The sequence below is a fragment of the Haliotis rufescens genome, unplaced genomic scaffold, assembly GCF_023055435.1.
Source record: "Haliotis rufescens isolate VD_foot unplaced genomic scaffold, xgHalRufe1.0.p SCAF_72, whole genome shotgun sequence".
Classification (NCBI taxonomy): Eukaryota; Metazoa; Mollusca; class Gastropoda; order Lepetellida; family Haliotidae; genus Haliotis; species Haliotis rufescens.
Genome location: NW_025964364.1, coordinates 1,257,645 through 1,278,203, shown reverse-complemented (window position 1 = coordinate 1,278,203; position 20,559 = coordinate 1,257,645). Strand labels below are relative to the sequence as shown.

At 39.3% G+C, this 20,559-nt stretch overlaps 1 protein-coding gene across 1 annotated transcript; it reads right to left on the bottom strand.

Annotated features, from left to right (window-relative positions):
- Window positions 1-816: 816 nt before the first annotated feature.
- Window positions 817-14,663, bottom strand: LOC124117266 (tryptophanase-like). Its single transcript, XM_046479071.2, has 3 exons — window positions 14,549-14,663; window positions 4,916-4,992; window positions 817-3,272 (listed from the first exon to the last, which is right to left on the bottom strand). Exon 3 carries the CDS (start codon window positions 3,267-3,269, stop codon window positions 1,920-1,922), a length of 1,350 nt encoding a protein of 449 aa, XP_046335027.2. The 5' UTR covers window positions 3,270-3,272; window positions 4,916-4,992; window positions 14,549-14,663; the 3' UTR covers window positions 817-1,919.
- Window positions 14,664-20,559: the final 5,896 nt, after the last annotated feature.

Below are 20,559 nucleotides of genomic sequence, written 5' to 3'. Positions count from 1 at the left end.
CTGAGACGACTGGGCCACCCGTGTCCCCGACAGTTTTGAAGTGTGAGTAACTGTGATGTAGGTCAAGTTCTGCCACATCGTTGTGGAGAGGTGTTTGTTTATCTTGATTTTTTTATTATTTACTGGGGTTGATTGCTAACAAACTAATAACACTAACACATGCAAAATATATAGTAGAATGTTTATTCATGAAGTTTATTGTAAAAATATATTCGTTATGCATTTTAAGAACTTCTACAACCTGTCACCCCTACAATGAAAATGGCATGTTCTATTTTGGAAATGACTTCTCTCGGTGATTTACAAGAAATAACTTGGTGAGTCCAAACAGTGCGGAGCAGGTTTGTTGAATTGAAATTAAAACATCTGTCTTTGGACTAAGTTTGGAGGGTTATTTATCAACTTCTGTTTGACTAACGATGTGTTTTGAACACTTATTTTGAACTACTCAAGACTACGTTGTTTTTTTATCCTGTACATTAGTAATGATTGCTACATATATAACTACCTGTGACCACTTTTTGGAATGTTCTAAGATTGTGGACTTTTGTACCCTGTGTTATTACACATTGCAAGAGAGCACCGTTTTCAAAGCGTTGTTGCCATCATGGTAGAATGGCGATAAACCTACTGTATTTTGAAATTTGATGTACTCGCACTGTAGAGAAGATACCTCTTATTTATACACTTGAAGGGGCGGTCGGGTAGCCTAGTGGTTAAAGCGTTAGCTCATCACGCCGAAGACCCGGGTTCGATTCCCGACATGGGTACAATGTGTGAAGCCCATTTCTGGTGTCCCCCGCCGTGATATTGCTGGAATATTGCTAAAAGCGGCGTAAAACCATACTCACTCACTATACACTTGAAACCTCGCGCTGAAGTGCTCAGTTCCAAATTAAACTAAGAGGTATCTACTCTACAGTGGGACTACATCAAATTTCAAAACACAGTAGGTTTAGCTCCTAAAGCGACTCTACGTTATGCAGATATTTCTATTGGATATAGAAAGGGTATTGTTGCTTTATTTCATATGGATATCATAATAAAAACAACTTCCAAGATGAATTACTCAATGAGAAAACTCAGAGCATGCTTTGAATACATATGTGAGGTATGGGATGGTTGCCTTGAAGAACAACGTGGAATATTAGAAAATTACAATTAGAAGCTGCACACATTGTAACTAGCCTACCTCAATATGCTCCAGGCAGCATTTTTATTGAGAAACCGGGTGAGAACCTTTAGTTGAGCTTAGAAAGAAACATTAACTTTGTCTTTTCTTCAAAACAAATTCCTATCTGGCAGATATTCTACCAAACACTGTTGCTACAATAACTCTTAAGAAACTCTGAAAATACAAGTGCTGTTCTTATTTTCCATTATCAGACCAAAATTCTACGATTTTCTGTTCTTTACAAAAGTACCCCCTACGTCACCCACGTACTTGAATAACTACACTATAATATCTTACATACAAAACTGCGGATACATGTGCAGTCAATCAAATTATGATTTATATGGAATTGGTATAAAAGAACACCATACATGTACGTGTTTATCCCATTAAATGAATATTGTTTAGTCACCAGTGTGTATCTATGATTAACAGCCTTTAAAATATTGTTCACAACATACATGGTGGTGTGAATCTTCTGTTACACGGCATAACATGTTTTTACAGATAATGATAATGAGATAATATATGTAAGACAGCCTAACATTATATATGTGTAAAGAACTGTTCTCTGAACAATGCATCTTTCTCTCCTCTCTCTATCTCACAGACACACTCAGTATTGTATGTATACATACTGAATTAAATACCAGGGAGATGCAATCTAAAGTAGCATGTCCTCCAGTCCCTTTGCTTCTTGTAAATCATTATATTTAAATCAGCGAGTGGAAAGCGGAAGACAAATCTAGCATTTCCTCACTGGCTCCATGATAGCCGCGAAATAATGCTCAGAAGGGCACTTGATGAGCACACCTGAAATACTCCTCCTTTCCCCCAAAATGTTCTTGAATACATCTCCTATATGTATGAGATGAGACAAGGTGTACATTCTCCTTGGTAAGCTTAGTCGGATAAAGTGCTGTTGCTTGGGATTCTCCCGTTCGTTGGTATCATCGACTTTCAAGACATCATGGAGATGTTTACATCGTATGCCACCTTCTACATACAGGGCACAGTGCAGGGCCCAAGCTGGATACTGTGCTGTGGGAATGTGGGGTAAACATTTAGCAGCGTTAATGTAGATGGCACTTCCTACTGGCTCAACTAATGGGACGCCGGCCTTCTTCAAGATGTCTCCAAACGTGGACAAACTTTCGATTCTGTACTTCAGATACCCGTCATCCGTTCCTTCCCTGAGGCCTCTGGCTACAGCTTCCATATCCCGGCTAGATATCCCACCATGGTTGGAATTGCCTTCAATGTAGATCATTCGTCTTTTGAATTTTCCGTATATATCAGAGAGTCGAGTGGCGAAAAAGCCACCAATGTTACACAATCCATCCTTTTTAGCAGACATGTACATTCCATCAAAGTAGGAGAACATTTCCAGAGCTATATCTCTTGCGGGAACACCTTGATACACTTTGTTTCGTGTTTTGATGAAATATGCATTTTCTGCAAAACGACATCCATCCATAAACAGAGGGGTATCATGCATCTTGCAGATTTCAGAAACATGTTTGATGTTTGCCATGGATACTGGCTGTCCTGCTTGATTGTTGCTGGTTAGGGTCAAGATGACAATAGCCTTGCCTGCATCCACCTCTCTGAGCTCTTCCTGTAACCGTGCACAGTCAAGATCTCCATTGAAGTTTCCACCTACAACTTGTTTGCAAGGAACATCTACCACTATCGCTCCACTAAGTTCAGCATTTGTACGCCCTGTGATATACATTGTGTTACTGAATACAGTGAGACCTGGCCTAGCTAGGACTGAGAAGAGAATATGTTCTGCTGCTCTGCCTTGGTGAACGGGAAGAATGTATGGAAATCCAGTTAAACGTTTGATGCTATCAACAAAAGTGTCAAAGCTCTCGGGATTGATGCAACCTTCGCTTGTATCCACCATGGCAGCCCACTGGTGTTGGCTCATTGAAGCCATGCCGGAATCACTCCAAAGGTCAAAGATAACATACTTGTCTTTGATCTGGAACGGATTGTAGCCGCTTTCATGTAGAATTTTCAAGCGTTCTTCTCTGGTTGGATTCGGCAATGGCTCCACCATCTTAATGCGGAAGGGCTCCATAAATGACATTCTCTAAAGTGAAAAGGTATTTGAATTTGAATTGAATTACATTAAAAACAATTGAGTGAGTGATTGAGTTAAAATAAAAGTCTCATCGGCAATATTTCAGCCATATCGTGACTATCAAGGGCTAAACATAATAAATTCATTTACACTATATAAACACCTGCGGACACAGGACAGTAAAATAACTAAAAGTATCACAGAAAAAATGGGGTAGGCCTAAATGTACTTTGAATGATGTGGAACTTCCGTTAACCCCCTTCAACAGTACAGCCACTGAAATCTCATTTGCAGACTTAATCTACTAATATTTAAACGACATTAAGATCTTTTAGAAAATCAATTTCTTTCCAACAATTCAATTTCCTGTTAAAATCCAGTAATCAAGCGAGAAATATAACCATTAAAAAGATACTTGAGAGATGATGATTTGAAATATTTATCCCTCGTCATGGCAAAACCAATAGTCAATCGGAACATGCTTGACTGTGATTCTCTCATCAAAATGGAGGATCCCAACCGTTCAATAAGTATTCATGTGTATATTTGCTATGGCCAATTCTACAAGGTCATATTATGACCTCTTCAAATCTGGACAGACAACCTAGACAAGTGTAACAGAAAGTTGGTTTTATTTCATGTGATATCTTTATACATACTTGCGTGTCCCATTTCTTTTGCTTAGGAAATATTGATGTAACATCTAATTCTAAAATATCAAGTAAAAGTGGAAGTTTTCATAGGAAATGTTCTTCATGGCCTGAAGACAGGGAATCGGGAATTAGTATGAACTGTTTATGTTTAGATTGAGCATATATACATTTAAGAGCTGTAAACATTGCGTTTGATTCTTCTGTTAAAATTAAACTATATTTGGTAATCTTGATGACATAGTTGGCAGTCGCAAGTACATCACCATCTTTGTATTCATCTGGAAATATATATTTGTAAGTGCTATATGTGTTACGCAACTGATTATATTGTCGTAAGTAGATTAGTTAGTTTCTTTCTGATTTCTTGACTTTAGTTAATGACAGGTCAACCAACTGTACCAACTGCCATGGTGGAGAAGAAAAAGCTGAGTTATATTTTGAAGATTGATATTGGCAGCAGGAATGGATGTTTTGATGGATCCAAGGCAAAGATGGACACTGGATGTTGGTTATTAAAAACTTCATGTTGAACAAAATACTCTAACGAAATGGTCAACAATACTTCGATTTTTCAGAAATCCGCACTGAATATTTGTTAATAAATTATTACATCCAAAGTTCCATATCAATCTATTGTTGACCATGCGTTCCGTGGTTTTGCAAACGAATCTGGTCAAGGAAATAGATCTATAATTGGAAGGAGCAGTGTGATCCCGTCAAGGTTTAGGTATGGCAACAACTATGGCATCACGCCATGAAGACAGAAATTTTCCTGACGCCCAAATTTTATGAAATATTAATAGAACATGAACGTCTGTATCCTTGACCATTATTCATTTCTTTTTGTGGTACTTAGTATTGTATTACTGGCCAGAGATTGGGAATAGTCAGTGTGGTGGAAATGTATTTCAAACAAGAGACGCGCTAAACAATTTAAAAAATACTGCTGATACAAAAGTGATTACTGTAACAAAAATGTAACACATTATTGATGCTTACGTTGTGCGTCAAAATGAGATTTTAGCTTCAGAGAACTGTAAACTTGTCCACGTGGTATATTGAGGTCCTGCGTTATTCTGAAACACGTTCATACAAACAAATGAGAAGCCATTAGAGTACCATTCTAGCTGTATATATGTCCAAATACTCAAACATGCTTTTGGTCACTATTCACAACCGGTTCTTCATATCCAATCGATTAACCACTTTGATTCAGAGCAGAACAAATGCAAAATTCGTCCTGTTCAAATGATTAATCGATTAGAGTATTTCTCTGTAATCTGTCTGTCCGTATACAAGAGTAGCTATTGTTCTATCAAAACAATACCATTGGATTGGGATTCGGAATTTTGTATTTCTGTGAAGTACACACCAATATGAACAGTCAAAATCGAAGTTGTTGCCATGGGAATTTGTTTTCTAAACACCCCGAAGTAGCAAAAGGCAAACTGGTGTGTGCAAAGTGTCATGAAAGAATACCTATCAGTTTTAGAGATATGGTCAGGACAAACACACCACTATGAACAGAGTCCAAGTCAAACTTGTTGCCATGGAAAATAATTTCTAAATAACAAAAAAAACAACCACTTCAGCACTTGGTTAATACATGTACCAGGTTAGGATGAAAAGTCTTTCACAGTTTTCAAGTTGTGCTCCGGAAACGACACCTACCCCTACATTCTTAGACTAAGTCCAAATTGTTCCCATGGAAATCAAGAAAAAATAAAAATGCCAATAATCCGCAAATACCCAAAGCCACCACATCAGGATCTGTGTGATATATCTGCCAAGTTTTGTTAAAAAATACAGAACGGTTTTCGAGTTACGCTGAAGAAGCCCCCCAAAAAAGTCGCGAAATAATTATCCGTGAAACCAGCAATCGTGTCCTTTCAAAATTTCAAAATAGCAAAAGGTACCACTTCAGCGTGGAATGATACATCTTTCAAGTTTCGATCAAATATACTGAATTGTTTTTGAATTCTGCCCCGGAAACGAACCCCATCCCCAATGGAGTCTATGTCCAACTTCTTTCCATAACAATTTAAAAAAAATAAAAATTCGAAAAATCCCAAAATATCAAAAGGCACCACTTCACTATGTGACTGATAGATTTGACAAGTTTCGATCAAATACACTGAATGGTTTTCGAGTTCTGCCTCGGAAAAGGAAATGATTGCGGACAGACAGACGGACAGACAGACGGACGGGCGGACAGACAGACGGACAGGCAGACTGGCTGATCGCTTTATCCCCCTGCATTATATGTCGGGGGATAATAAACAAGTTGTTCATCCATATATCTTATCCTTACTAAAAATCATTTCACATAACATCAGTTTCAAAATCGGTGACTTTCCTGTGGATCAAGTGTGGTGATATTGTTAGAAAACTGTCAACTGCAATAAAGCGGCGCATTACCAACCAAAGATTGCCCAAAATGAACTTGCGTTACCAGCTTGTCCTGGTCTTTGCATCAGAAAGTCTGTTACAACATGTGCAACATGTGGGTGGGCGGGCATTATCCTGCTTCAACGTGACATTACGTTCTGGTATTTGTACCGTACGGCGCCTGTTGACCTTTGCAAGACAGGATAACAGGATACTGCACCAGTCTTCTCTTCTGTACCTCAGATGGTGTCTACACCAAGCTATGCGTGCCCGACGTTAACGTGGCAGCTTCTGCTATTAACTGGTATCAACCCAGGAAGTCCGAACTGTTAATGTTGCAGTTTGGTATCGATTCCGTAGATGCACAAACCGAATATGGTTGTTTTCTTGACGTGACTCCATACGTGGACGACCGGCCCGTGGCAAGTCATCAGTGTTGCCTGCTGTAGATAACGTTTCCAAAGAGATGATATTGTGTATTGATGAACATTAAAATGTTTCGCAACTTCACTTTTCGCAACTGTTGTTTGAAGCATACCCAAGGCGTGTAGACGTTGACTTTCAGCAGGACGTGGCCTTGTGTAAGCGTTATTTACGGTTAAAGAAAAGTGTTTTAATGAGCACCTGATGAGTCAACGATCATTGTGTGCTATTCACTTTTAAAAAGCCTGTGCGTGATCATCATGCTTCCAACATCCAAATTGTGTGAATCAAACCCTTAATGTCGAGGAGATGCCTTCATGAATATGCATTGAAAAGGTGCAATATTACATTTCAGAATAGATTTATTTTTTAACTCTATATGAAAGACAGTTACGTTTTTCCGTTAGTATATTCTATAAATAAAATCGGTTCTGATTAGTGTCAAAGAAGGTATTCAACCATGGAGTATGTTGTTTTTGTGACATGTTTGACGTTCAAAGACAAATATATGCGACTCAATTAACACAGGAAAGTAATCATAATATATGGAACTACAATGGAGAATTTTTATAATTAAAACATTCATGATCTAATCAGAAGCATTCCCCAAAATGCACAGAAATAGCCGAAATCGAAACAAATATACTCAACAACAAAAGTTCCTGAGACACCAATATTTTAGTATATTTTTTAAACAAGTAAAGTTTGGTTTTCAATATTGTAGTACATGTATGGAATCAGGTCACAAAAACGCAACTGCTACAGAAAAGCATGAATTCCACGCAAAAGTTGACTTTTATGCAAGTCCCATGCATTTCACTACCCCAAAATGGGTATAAAAAACATGTGCGTTAAGGGGATTCCAAATGCATTGTTTAGCATCGTGCTGACAACCACTCAGAAAAACAGCAAAATTTTGCAAGTATTCAAAATTACTAAATGCCACGCCTGTCCGAAAATGAGCGTCTGCGAGCCATTGGTGTGCTTAATGCAGGATCGAGTCAACGTCATGTTGCAAGACAATTTAACGTCCACAGAGACACCATTTGATGTTTATGGCATCGTTGGCAACAGACGAATGCAGTCAGAGACCATTCTCGGAGTGGCAGGCCACGCGTAACCAATAATCGACAAGACAAAAGGATTCGAACAACACACCTACGAAATCGATTCCAGCCAGCAACAGTGACAGCAAGAAGCATCCCTGGGCTTCGACGAATATCTTCACAAACCGTACATCGTCGCCTCAGATGTGCAGGGATTGTCGCCAGAAGATCCGCCAGACGTCCCATTTTGACAGGAAACCACCGTCAAACACGTCTACAGTGGTGCAGCGTTTACGCTGGATGGCCATGCAGTGGGTACAAGTTCTATTCACTGACGAGTCTCGTTTTCATCTCAGCCACAACGATGGACGGATTCGAGTGTACCGACGTCGAGGTGAACGTTACGTCAATCATTGTGTCATGGAAGAAGAACGGTTCGGGGGCGGCAGCATCATGGTATTGGTTGGTATTACAGCAAGACAGAGGACCCGTTTGATAGTGGTAGAGGGACAGCGCTACCGCGACGAGATCATCGGCCCTGTTGTTCTACCGTTTTTGCGTCGTCATGGCCAAGGCATTACCTTTCAACTTGACAACGCCCGGCCTCATATTGCTCGACTTGTTCAGGATTCTCTCCTTAACAAAACAACGTTAATGTCATCCCCCTGGCCGGCTCGCTCCCCTGTTCTGTTACCAATCAAGCACATGTGGGATGAGATTGATCGGCGCCTTCGACGTCAACCACGTGTTCCACAGACACTCCAGGAACTTCGAAACATGCTCCAGCAGATATGGACAGATATCCAACAGGACTTTGTGCGACGCCTGGTCCATTCCATGAGACGAAGATGTGTTGCTTGGGTCGCAACCAGAGGTGGACACACACGCTATTGATTTGTAAATTGACATTTTGGCATGTTCATGTTATTTTTATGAAATCACGCATTTTCTGAAGTCAGTATGGCAAATTAAACCATTTGAACACCAACATGAGTCTTTTATCTGTTGCAAACCGAAATTGTTTCAGATTTGGTAAAAAACATAACTTTGAATTAAATCTTATTCAATGTCACAGGAACTTTTGTTGTTCAGTATATTATCATGCAATGATGCTACACATGTTTTATTATGGTATTATGGGGCACGGGTGGCCCAGTCGTCAGAACAGAACTTTACTTACGCTCAGGTTGGTTGGTTGGTTTGTTGTTTAACGCCGCACTCAGCAATATTCCAGCTATGTGACGGCGGTCTGTAAATAATCGAGTCTGGACCAGACAATCCAGTGATTAATATCATGAGCATCGATCCACGCAATTGGGATCGATGACATGCATCAACCAAGTCAGCGAGTCAAATTTTACAGCCAACGAGAAAGGGATAACTAATAAATACTTTTCAAGGACGAGTTCAGTTTTAATATGCGATATGTGATATCTTTAGAAGAATTTGTAATCTCTGCATTCCATGTTTGAGTTGCTATGTCAGATAATCCTAACGACATGATAGATTTAAGGACATTATGAGGAGCTGCTTGTTGGCTTAACAAATAGAAACGGAAGCCCGTTTCATTGAAAATAATTTCCAAACATTTTATCCATTTATTACAGCTATTGTTTGTACAGACTTCATCGTGTAACATTTGATATAGAATTCTTGATAACTATTGTTCTGTGCCAGATAAGACCTTAGCCCCAACACATACCATTCGACATTTGATAGAATTACTCAAAGGGGCTGTTCCAAGTTCTCCATACAACATGTATAAAGATGTACTTTTCTTAATGGGAAGCAATTTACGTAGAAAGTTAAGGTGAACAGGTGAACAACTGTTTACAATTTTCAAAACCCCAGATTTCACAACCATATAATAGAATTGGTTTTACCATAGCATCGAAGAGATATATTGACATTTTATGGGTAGAGTAAATGTTTTACTTTTACGTAATACAAAATACATGGCCTTCACAATTTGCTTTTATAGAAGTTTTGAAAGAGCTTTTATTTGATAAGTGAATTCCAAGATATTTAAAATCAGTCACATATTCAATCGGTGAGCCATTTAATACTATATGTTTACTCTTGTCTCTTCTTGTACCACCAAAAACTATATTTTTTGTTTTACTGGTATTGATATGCAATCTCCATTTTCTGCAGTAAAGTGAAAAAAATACAAACATATTTTGTAAACTTTCATAATTAAAAGCTTACAAAACTGTACCATCTGCATAGAGTAATGCGAACAACTCAGAGATCTAACAGACCATTAAGTGACTGTTCTGAATATACACCGTTTGAACACACACATGATTTAATGGCATCGTACATATTAACAATAGTACGAATGAGTTTTCCATCAATACCTTGTGCTGAAATTTGTTTTCCGTAAACCGATACGCCAAACATTGTCAATTGCCTTTTTGAAATCAACGAAACCACAATACAAATTTTTCTTTCTATTTTTTAGAAAATCAATAATTGCATACACGGTAAAAAATATGATCATTTGTGGAGTATCCATGTCTAAAACCCGCTTGTGATTCAGACAGAATGTTATTACTTTCAACATAATCGTTTAATCTTTTATAATAACTCAGGGAAACAATTTTCCGTGGCAACTGATAAGACTTATGGGCCGAAAGTTTCCAGGGTCATCCGTACTTCCTTTACCTTTGCAGATCGGACGAATAATTCCGTTTAACCATTGTTCTGGAGATATCCAAGTGTCAAAGGCGCCACGATTCGCTGTGCAGAGTTGCGTCCCTTGGGAACGCCAGAAACCTATGATTGTGGGTTCGAATCCCGGTTTGCCTCGATTATGTTTCTAGGTTTGTTAGCACCATACCCGTGCTCGTGGGTTTAACCGAAGTGGTAAATGTCTGAGAACTGCATCAATTTGGGCTTTCCTCCAAAATTAAGCTGACACATTGTGATATAACCGGAAAACTGTTAAAACCTGCGTTAAACCCAACTCACTCACTATTATGATATTTTTGTACAGCACTCTGATACTTAATATTAGATAAGTGGCTAATGAAGAAACAAAAAAACAGATTTTGCTTGTCGAGTCTTTTTCTTATGATATCGGCATGTCCTTTGGACTCGACAAATGCAACATTCTTCATTTGAAACGTGGCAAGGTAGAGGGGAAAGATCAGTCAGTTTACTTTACGGAGGAGTTATTGACCATCTCGTGGAAGGTCAGCCCTATACGTACTCCAGAATGCCCATAGCAAGGTCAAACTTCGGGCAGAGTACAAATGTAGACTTAAGAAAATCTGGAGTTCAGAGTTGAACGTTCGCAATAAAGTCAAAGCCACAAATGCTGATGCTGTACTCGTCCTGTCGTATTCTTTTGGTGTTGTTGATTGGACGAAACAAGAAATCCAGGGTATTGACACCCTCACACGAAGAATCATGTCAGACAATAGATCCCACCACCCTCGCCCTTCACTGTATCGCTCATATTTAACAACATGATGGAAGGGCGTGGTTTGATTAACGTTTGGGCTCTTCATAATAGAATTGTTTTGTGCACATTCGCACCCATTTGTCTGATGATTCTCCTGTGAAGCATGTCAAGATTCATGATAAGGCATTCCACAGTTTTCTAAAACGAGCCAAGGATGTGGGACATAATCCCAATGTCAGTTTTGATTTTGTTGATGGTTCTGTACTGCTGGACGGTACAGAAATGAGTGTCAGCCAAGCGAAATGCCATATCAAATCGGCCCAGGCTCATGTTTTCTAGGAGAGTCTTTCTGAACGACCACTGCATCAAGTTTACATGCAATGTGTTGATCAGCAACCCTGCAGAGTCCTTCGCTTGGATGAAGTTGGCTGGCCTGAAAAGTGAAACAGAAGGTTTTCTGTTTGCTGCACAGGACCAGTCACTTCCCACTCGAAACCGTCAATGTGTGATTTTTCATCAAAATGTAAATATGAAATGTAGATTAATGTAACTTAATGACACAGTCCAGCACATTGTCAGTTGATGCCCATCCTTGGCACAGACACAGTATCTTGATGATGGTGTAGCTCGATCCTTGTATTACCATACCCGCAATGCTTGTGGTTTTGACACAGTGGTCCATCCATGGTACGATCTTGAAAATGTAGAGGGCGTCATGGAAAATGATAAATACAAAATTCTTTGGAATAGGCCCGTATACAGCCTCAGACGTATCTAGGCCAACAAACCTGATAAATCCAATGAAATCATTTATATTATTGAATTTTCTGTCCCTCTTGACACAAATGTGATTGACAAGATTCATGAAAAACATGGCAAATATGCGGATCACGCTTTTGAAATGTCATGCTTGCATCCCAAGTACCAAGTTGTCCGACTCCCCATTGTTCTCGGTGCCTTAGGTTTGGTACCTCCCAATCTGTTGACTGACAGAGTACCCGGGTTTGCTACCAGGAATAAAGCCCTTCTGACAATCTGGGTAGTGCAGAAGGCTGCAGTGTTGGGGAGTCTTCACATTCTCCGCAAAGTTCTGGGTGGGTTTGACTAGGCAGCACTTCCTAGGAGACGTCCATTCTGGGCTGCGTGTAGAAGGGTCAAAGGCCCTGAGCTGATGATGAACCTAACCAGCTTGACTGTGCCAGGATCACCTAAACCCTCTAGCTGTATTTTTTTATTTTAATCTGTACATTGTACAATTCCGACTATATCATGAAATGTGTTTATGAGTCACTATCAAATAGTTAAAGATACCAGGTGTTTGCGAAAAGGTGAGCGTATCCTGCCCCACCCGTCAAAAAAACATGTACATAGGAACATGTGGTACAAGTCAAAATAATGAATTACATCGGACATCATTTTTGTCACTGATGCGTCAAATTTCGAAATGTCTAAAAAACTTTTCGGAAGCTTTACTGTAGGCCTTGAATGTTGTATGTAACCTTGATCAAACAACTCTTCAGCAAGAATCGTATGACGGAGTGTCCAAGTCCTAAATATGATATGCTAGCACATACCTTTAGGCAACAAATAAAATGTATATTCATACACTGATGAAGGTTTTGAAACCGTATATGAATGCAATGCCAGATTAAACCACTCATTTTAATATATAGCTTCAAATCATGTGCAGCCATGCTTGCTGACAGAAACACACACAAAGTGAATACCTTCTAAAAAATGGGAACGTCACACAAAGGTTGTTTGTACATGTAGGCATTGCATCGAGTAATGGGGCAAGATTATTCTTTTATGTTGCTTCAACTTGCATTTTGATAGGATTCTGAAATGTGTTTATCAGACCGATAATCTACCCTGTATACGTGTGATTAGTGGTTGCATCAACAAAGCGATGCGTGCATACAATGCAACCCAATCTAAAAGTTGCCTCATCTCTATATATTTCATATTTGTCTTTATTATATTCCATTTCTATTTCATATTTCATGTTAAATCAAAAGACAAAAACCCCACTTTGAACAAATTCACAACATGAATTCCCCATGAATCAACATCACCAAAGCCTGGACTAGTTTCAGGCAGACGTTGATGTCAAAGTAGGAGCGTTGTGACACATTTTCAAACAGTGTCTTTTTAAACTGCAACTTTAGCATAATCAGGCAGCATGAGAGTTAAGTAATTTATGGTTGCTTTAATTCGGACTATTTACTTAATCTGTGCAGCACTACACCATCTTATTTCGATAGCCATTTAAACTGTATTAACTGGCAAAGGTAGTTTATCTTGTGAGGTGAAACTAAAGCGAAATATTCATCATCTCAATCTCTGACCATCTCCATTTTTGGACATTTTTGGAAAGGATAAATGCATTTTGATAGAGGGTCAGCAACATATCATCTTTTAATGTACCCACAGTGTGAAAATACGTATGGCTGCTAAAACCTTGGACGAAACAATCCAAACTACCACAATTAACCTTGAAACTAAGGTCAAGGAGGTCAGCATAAGTAACGAAGCTCTGTTTCAGAAAACACGAGAAAATATTTTGCTTAAATATATTTGGTTTTAGACCCAAACAGAAGCAAAGAAAACTGATCACTGGGAATGACCATTACCACGATTATATGTGATTTCTGGCACCCGGATTCTAGGATGAGTCATCCGGATTCCTGGTTTAACAGTCGGCTGAAAAACTGCCCATATTCACCGAATGTCAAATATAGAAACATGCCTTCAACTCATACAGAGCACGTATGTGTTTACATTACCGTTACCTCGATCATTCTGAAACATCATGGACCGTTTCTGTATTTTAATGAATCGTTTCTTTCATGTGGCTTGGAAATAGCTACGGAATGGATTAGATGTGGCCCTCTCGTATAAGCAATATACATGTATCAACACCATGAAGTACAGTGTAAGAGGTGAGGTGTAATTTAATGTTTTAAGATTATTGCACTTATAGAGCGACGTGCATGTACGTGTGTGTGTTTGTGTGGCTGCTTGTACTAGTCCGGACTGATGCCGATTTATAGTACTAGCTGACTGAGATACCATGCCGCAGTTTAACATGAATACCCAACTCAGACACAGTATACTGACTCCGAGCCGACCAGTCATTGTTTTAGCCCCTTAATGCCGAGCGCCAGACAGGGTAACAACAAGTACCATCTTTTAACGTCTTTTGGTATGACGCGGCCGGGGATCAAACCCCGGACCTTCCGCTCCCCGGGCGGAAGCTCTACCATTAGACCACGGAGGCGGTCGACAGTGTAAGAACGTACCAGAGACTTTGCAATTGCCAGCCGTGTAATACTTGTAAAAACAGTATGTGTCCCGAGATCTTACCTTTTTTTGCTTATGTTCTTCAAGTAACACAAAGACAAATCGCATGTTAACCTCAGGACACTGATTCTTCTGTTACGAGGTCGTGAGGCTGTGGTGCAGGGGGCCCTTATACCTCATGGACATGTCTCTGAAAAACGAGACAAAAAAGTCTTGACAGATTCATAACAATCTTTATATACAATTGAAAATAAACTGGTTTAAACCAGTGCAACCTGTTATACCAGTTTCGCCAGTCACGTGGGTGCCTCGTAACACGTTATCCTTTATGCTGCATGCATTCAAAAGAATTTTGTAATGTATTTTTTCCAAAAAAAACGGAGCCAATTATGGAGCAAAGAAAGATCAGCTTCGCCAGTCATACGGGTGACTGTCTTTTATGTTTCGACAGCAGACGTAATTCATGATTAACATATCGTTTTCATGTAATTTTCGCAGCTATTATTTTTTTATCTGTTAAATCTAGACTGGTTTTTCTCTTGCATTGATAAATCATATTTACTTGAACTGGGTCGATGTCTCTGTTGGGGGCCCGAAGCTCCCGAGTTTCATCAAAAGTAGCATTTATCTATGCTTAGACAGCTATAAAAAAAATGTTTTAGGCGAGACATAAAAACTGCCCCCAACCGTGTTGCCAAACTAATATATTTCTTCAACGCTTTTCTTTACTTAATAAGAAGCAGAATCTCTGCACTTGGACACGGTGGCGAGAACGTATTGAAGCATGTGACATGCAAACAATTTGTTATGCCGCGCAAAATAGTATTTTTATGTTGCTTCAATTTACATATAGATTGGTTTGTTAAACATGTTTATCAGACCGGTACCACACATGATGCGTTAGATTAGTGTTTGCATCAACAAAGCGATGTGTGAATCAACTGGGACCCAAGTTGCCTCATCTAAATATGTTTGATATTTGTCTTTATTATATTCATTATATTTCATATTTTATGTGAATCAAAAGATAAAAAACCCACTCTGATCATTAACCAACATCACCAAAGCATGTACTTGTGTTGGGGGCACGGGCGGCCCAGTCGTCTGAGGCGCCGCGATTCGCTGTGCAGAGTTGCGTCCCTTGGGCACACCAGAAACCTATGATTGTGGGATCGAATCCTGGTTCACCCCGATTATATTTCTAGGTTTGTCAGCACCATACCCATGCACGTACATGTAGGTTTTACTTAGGTGGTAAACGTCTGAAACCTGCATCACTTCGGGCTTTCCTCCCAAATTAAGTTGACACGCCGTGATATGATTGGAATACTGTTCAAAGCGGCGTTAAACCCAACTGACTCAACTATACTAGTGTCAGGCAGCAAGAGGTTGATGTCCAAGTAGAAGCGTTGCGACGATTTTTACACAATGTTTTTTGAACCGCAACTTTAGCATAATCAGTCACCATGAGAGTTAAGTAATTTATGGCTGCTATAATTCGGCTGCATAATCTGTGGGCCCGTGAAGATCCGGGGTAAATTGGTCTTCAGCAACCCATGCTTGCCGTAAAAGGCGACTATGCCTGTCGTAAGAGGCGACTAACGGGATCGGGTGGTCAGGCTCGCTGGCTTGGTTGATGCATGTCATCGATCCCAATTGTGTGGATCGATGTTCAAATTAATCACTGGATTGACTTGTCCAGACTCGACTATTTACAGACCGCCGTCATATAGCTGGAATATTGCTCAGTGCGGCGATAAACAACAAACAAACAAACAAACAAAACATAATCTGTGTAGCACAAGCTCATTTAATATTGATCGCCTAATAAAATGTATCAATTTGCAAAGGTAGTTATCTTGTAAGGGGACACTAAAGCGAAATATTCATCATTACAAATGTGTACAAAATCCAAACTGGCACAATTAACCTTGAACCTAAGGTGAAGAAGGTCACCAACAGTAATTAAGCTTTGTTTCAGAAAACACTCAACAATTTAACAACTTTGTCACAGCAACGTTGGTTGACCACGCTTTCCTTGTGGCCTTTGGAACCAGCACAATACAGTTGGGCCATAAGATGAGATTGCCGGAGCATGTATCAGTTCATCACTGAACCAAAGCAGATCGGGTGGAGTGAGTGAGTGAGTGAGTTAAAATTTTAAGTAACATCGGCAATATTTCAGCCATATCGTGACTATCAATAGTTAAACATAATACATATATTGAAACTTAAATAAAAACCTGTCAACGAAGGACAGTAAAGTAACTAGATATATAACAGAAAAAGATATAAAACCAGTACGGAATCATTAAAGAGAATAGCACTATACATAACGATACAAGATACAAACGGGCTATAGATAGTCAGCAACTGAAGGTAGGCCACCATACTGGGGACCATGGGGACTTACAGTACATTTTCTACCTGCATGGACCCCAGCAGGATGTCTACGTCTAAAAGAGTAGTAGGCGGAAATATTCTTTGAATCACATGAACTTACGATGCCCTCTCAAAGGGGGGGGGGGGGGGGGGGGGGGCAATAATTTTACACAACGTCAACCCTATTTGAGGATACGGCCAGTAACAAACTCAGATGTAATTTCATACTACCAATTTAAAAAATAAAATAATTTTATACAAGACATATTATCAAAATTTATTGACCAATTCTATCTCTTTTAAATCCCAATTACTAAATGAGAATTAATATTATAAAACAGATCCTTGAGAGATGATGATTTGAAACATTTATCCCTTGTGATGGCAAAATCAATACAGTCAAGCAGGACATGATTGACCGTGATTCTCTCATAAGGGAAACAAAATGGAGGTCCTTCACCTTTCAACAAATATTCGTGAGTATATCTACTAAGGCCAATACGACAACGTCGTAAAATGACCTCTTCAAATGTGGACTGACAACTCAAGTAGGTGTAACCGATATTTGGTTTAATTTCATGTACTTTATTGATATCTACTTGGGTGTCCCACTTCTTTTGCATAAGATCCCGGATGTAAGATCTAATTATAGGTTTATTATCACTGTATGGGATAAGAAGTGGTGTCATAGATTTGATGAGTGCTGCTTTAGTAACAGCATCGGCCATTGTGTTACCAGTGATACCAACATGGCTTGGTAACCAGCAAAAGACCATGTCGTACTGGACAGTAGCAAGATCATTATGTAGGTCAATAATTTCACATAATAGTTGATGTTCACAAGATATATTCTTAATTGCCTGAAGACAGGGAAGTGAATCAGAAAAGATAATGAACCTTTTATGTTTAGATTGAGTATTAATATAGTTGACAGCAGTTAATATTGCCTGTGATTCTGCTGAAAAAATGGAACTGTCATTCGGTAATCTAGATGATATGGTTCTGTATACAAAGACAGTGGCGCTGGCAACAGCGTCACCATCCTTGGATCCATCTGTAAATATGGATTTGTAAGTATCATAAGTGTTAATTCAGTATATTGTTGTTGATAAATTAGTTGATTTGGTTCAGATTTTTTTAGTTTGGTTAATGTGAGATCAACCTCTGGCCTTTCCATTTGCCAAGGAGGTGATGAAAACAGTTGAGAACGAGCAATATGGTGCAGTTTAATATTAGAAGCAAACAAGGCAGACTTGATTCTGATTCCGAGTGTTGGAACAAGAGAATTTTTTTTATTGTAAATATCTTGGTAAAGAGGATTTAAGACGCAATTAAAAGCTGGATTTGACTGATTAGAATATAATTTAGTGACATATTGTAGAGATACTTTCTGACGGCGTTGTTTAAGAGACCTCGTACATACAGACTGTGAATTGGAGACGTTCTAAAGGCTCCAAGGAAACGCCCCAGGCCCTGATGATGGATATTATCATCAGTAGTTTTGCAGGCTCCACCATAGACTATGGAGCCGAAATCAAGTTTGGAACGGATCAGTGATCTGTACAAGTGTTTGATCCCCTCCCCACTTAGAATTAGAAACTACTTTCAACAAATCGAGTGCCTTCAGACATTTAGCTTTTAGGTATTTAATATGCGGAAGGAAAGTTAAATGACTATCGAAAAAAAGGCCCAAGAATTGGCCTCGTTTACAACTTTGATAAGGTAGCCATTTGAAAATAGTTTGGGGTCCTTATGCGACTTATATTTTCTGCAGAGAAATGGAAAATTTAAACCCGTTTTCAAGGGACCATTTATGAATTTTATTGAGACAGATTTGTAACTGCCTCTCTATTGTATGCATATTTTTTCCACGACAAGAAGCATTAAAATCATCCACAAAAAGTGATCAATCTACTGAATCACTTAAAACCTTTGAAAGACTATTTATTTTGATACTAAATAAAGTTACAGACACAATACTGCCTTGTGGGACACCCTGATCCTGATGATAATGATCAGACAGGGTAGATCCCACGCGGATTTGAAATTGTGTGTCAGTTAAAAATGTGGACATAAATTGAGGCAAACGGCCTGTCAATCCAAAATCATGTAAATCCTTTAAAATCCCGTGTTTCCACGTTGTATCATACGCTTTTTCTAAATCGAAAAATTTAGACACTGTATGCTGGTTATTAATGGTTGCATTTTTCACAAATTATTCTAACCAAACTAAATGGTCAACAGTACTTCGATTCTTTCGAAAGCCACACTGAATATTTGTAATTCAATTATTTGATTCTAAGTACCATGCTAATCTATTGTTGACCATGCGTTCCATGGTTTTACAAACGCAGCTGGCCAATGAAATGGGTCCATTTGAGGGATCACAATGATCCCGACCAGGTTTCGGTATGGGTACAACTATGGCATCACGCCAAGAAGAAGGAAACTTCCCTGAGTTTTCTTGCTGTTTTTATTTTTTGGGAATTGAGGGACATAATTTGAGGAAGAAGAATGTTTTGCTAACGTTTCACCGAGTATATTTGCAATATCTGATTTACTAGATAATAATTGATCCCCATTTCTTAAGATGGTGGATGCTAGAGTCAGAACCCTTACCTTTTATTTTCTGTATCATGTTCCATACCTTAGACACGGTCGGGTAGCCTAGTGGTTAAAGCGTTAGTTCGTCACGCCGAAGACCCGGGTTCGATTCCCGACATGGGCACAATGTGTGAAGTCCATTTCTGGTGTCCCCCGCCGTGATATTGCTGGAATATTGCTAAAAGCGGCGTAAAACCATACTCACTCACTCACTTAGACATGGGCGTTCAAAATTTATTTTGGAAACATAATTTTGCCAAGATTGGCGTTTATTTTGCTTAAACGTACGCCTGGCTTTAGCATTTAAGATTTTATATCTATTAAAATTATGGACCATGGGATGGCGACGAAAATAGTGCTCAGCTTTTGTCCACGCCTTCCCAGCCTGTTTGCAGTCATAGTTAGATCATGGTTTACGAATGTGTGGATTTGTAGAGGACTTAGGAATACATTCATCAGCGATGTTGTTTAACTCATTAGAAAATATTTGTACATGGTCAGTAGCGTCAAGAAACAGATCAGGTTTTAATTTACTGGATGTAAGTAATTTAAATAAAGGCCAGTTGGCCTTAGTAAAGGTCCATCTTGTTGAAGGAGTAACATCTGAAGGTAAGACGGGTTTTAAAATGGTTGGGAAATGATCACTGCCACAGAGGTCTTCGTGGACGTAAATCACCCATAATAATACAAGGCTCAATATAAAGTGAGCACAATGTGAAAACAATGTGCAACGGTACACGGACTGCTACAGCTTGAAGATGAGTAGTAAGATTTTGTCGCCTCGTACGACAAGCAATGTGGTACTGAGGACACATTCTACCCCGGGTCCACACGGGGGAAGAGCTATTAGCGTTACCCAGCACTCGAAGAAGAAGCAGACTGCATGTATGTTTGAACACGACGTCAAAGGCGCCGCCCAGCAGACCCAGACAGTGTCGTCCGTTTCGCGTGAACTACCACCCCACTTCACCGGCTCAATCGGTACACAAATAACTTTGATGCGGTGTCAGCAGAGAATAAGTTTGAATTACGTCCGTCACTGGCCACAGGAATCCTCAAAATAAAGTAACATTCTACAAGGCCCCTAT

What these genes read in the sequence shown, in the direction of transcription:
- LOC124117266 (XM_046479071.2), bottom strand. Translation starts at nt 3,269, where the DNA reads ATGTCATTTATGGAGCCCTTCCGCATTAAGATGGTGGAGCCATTGCCG.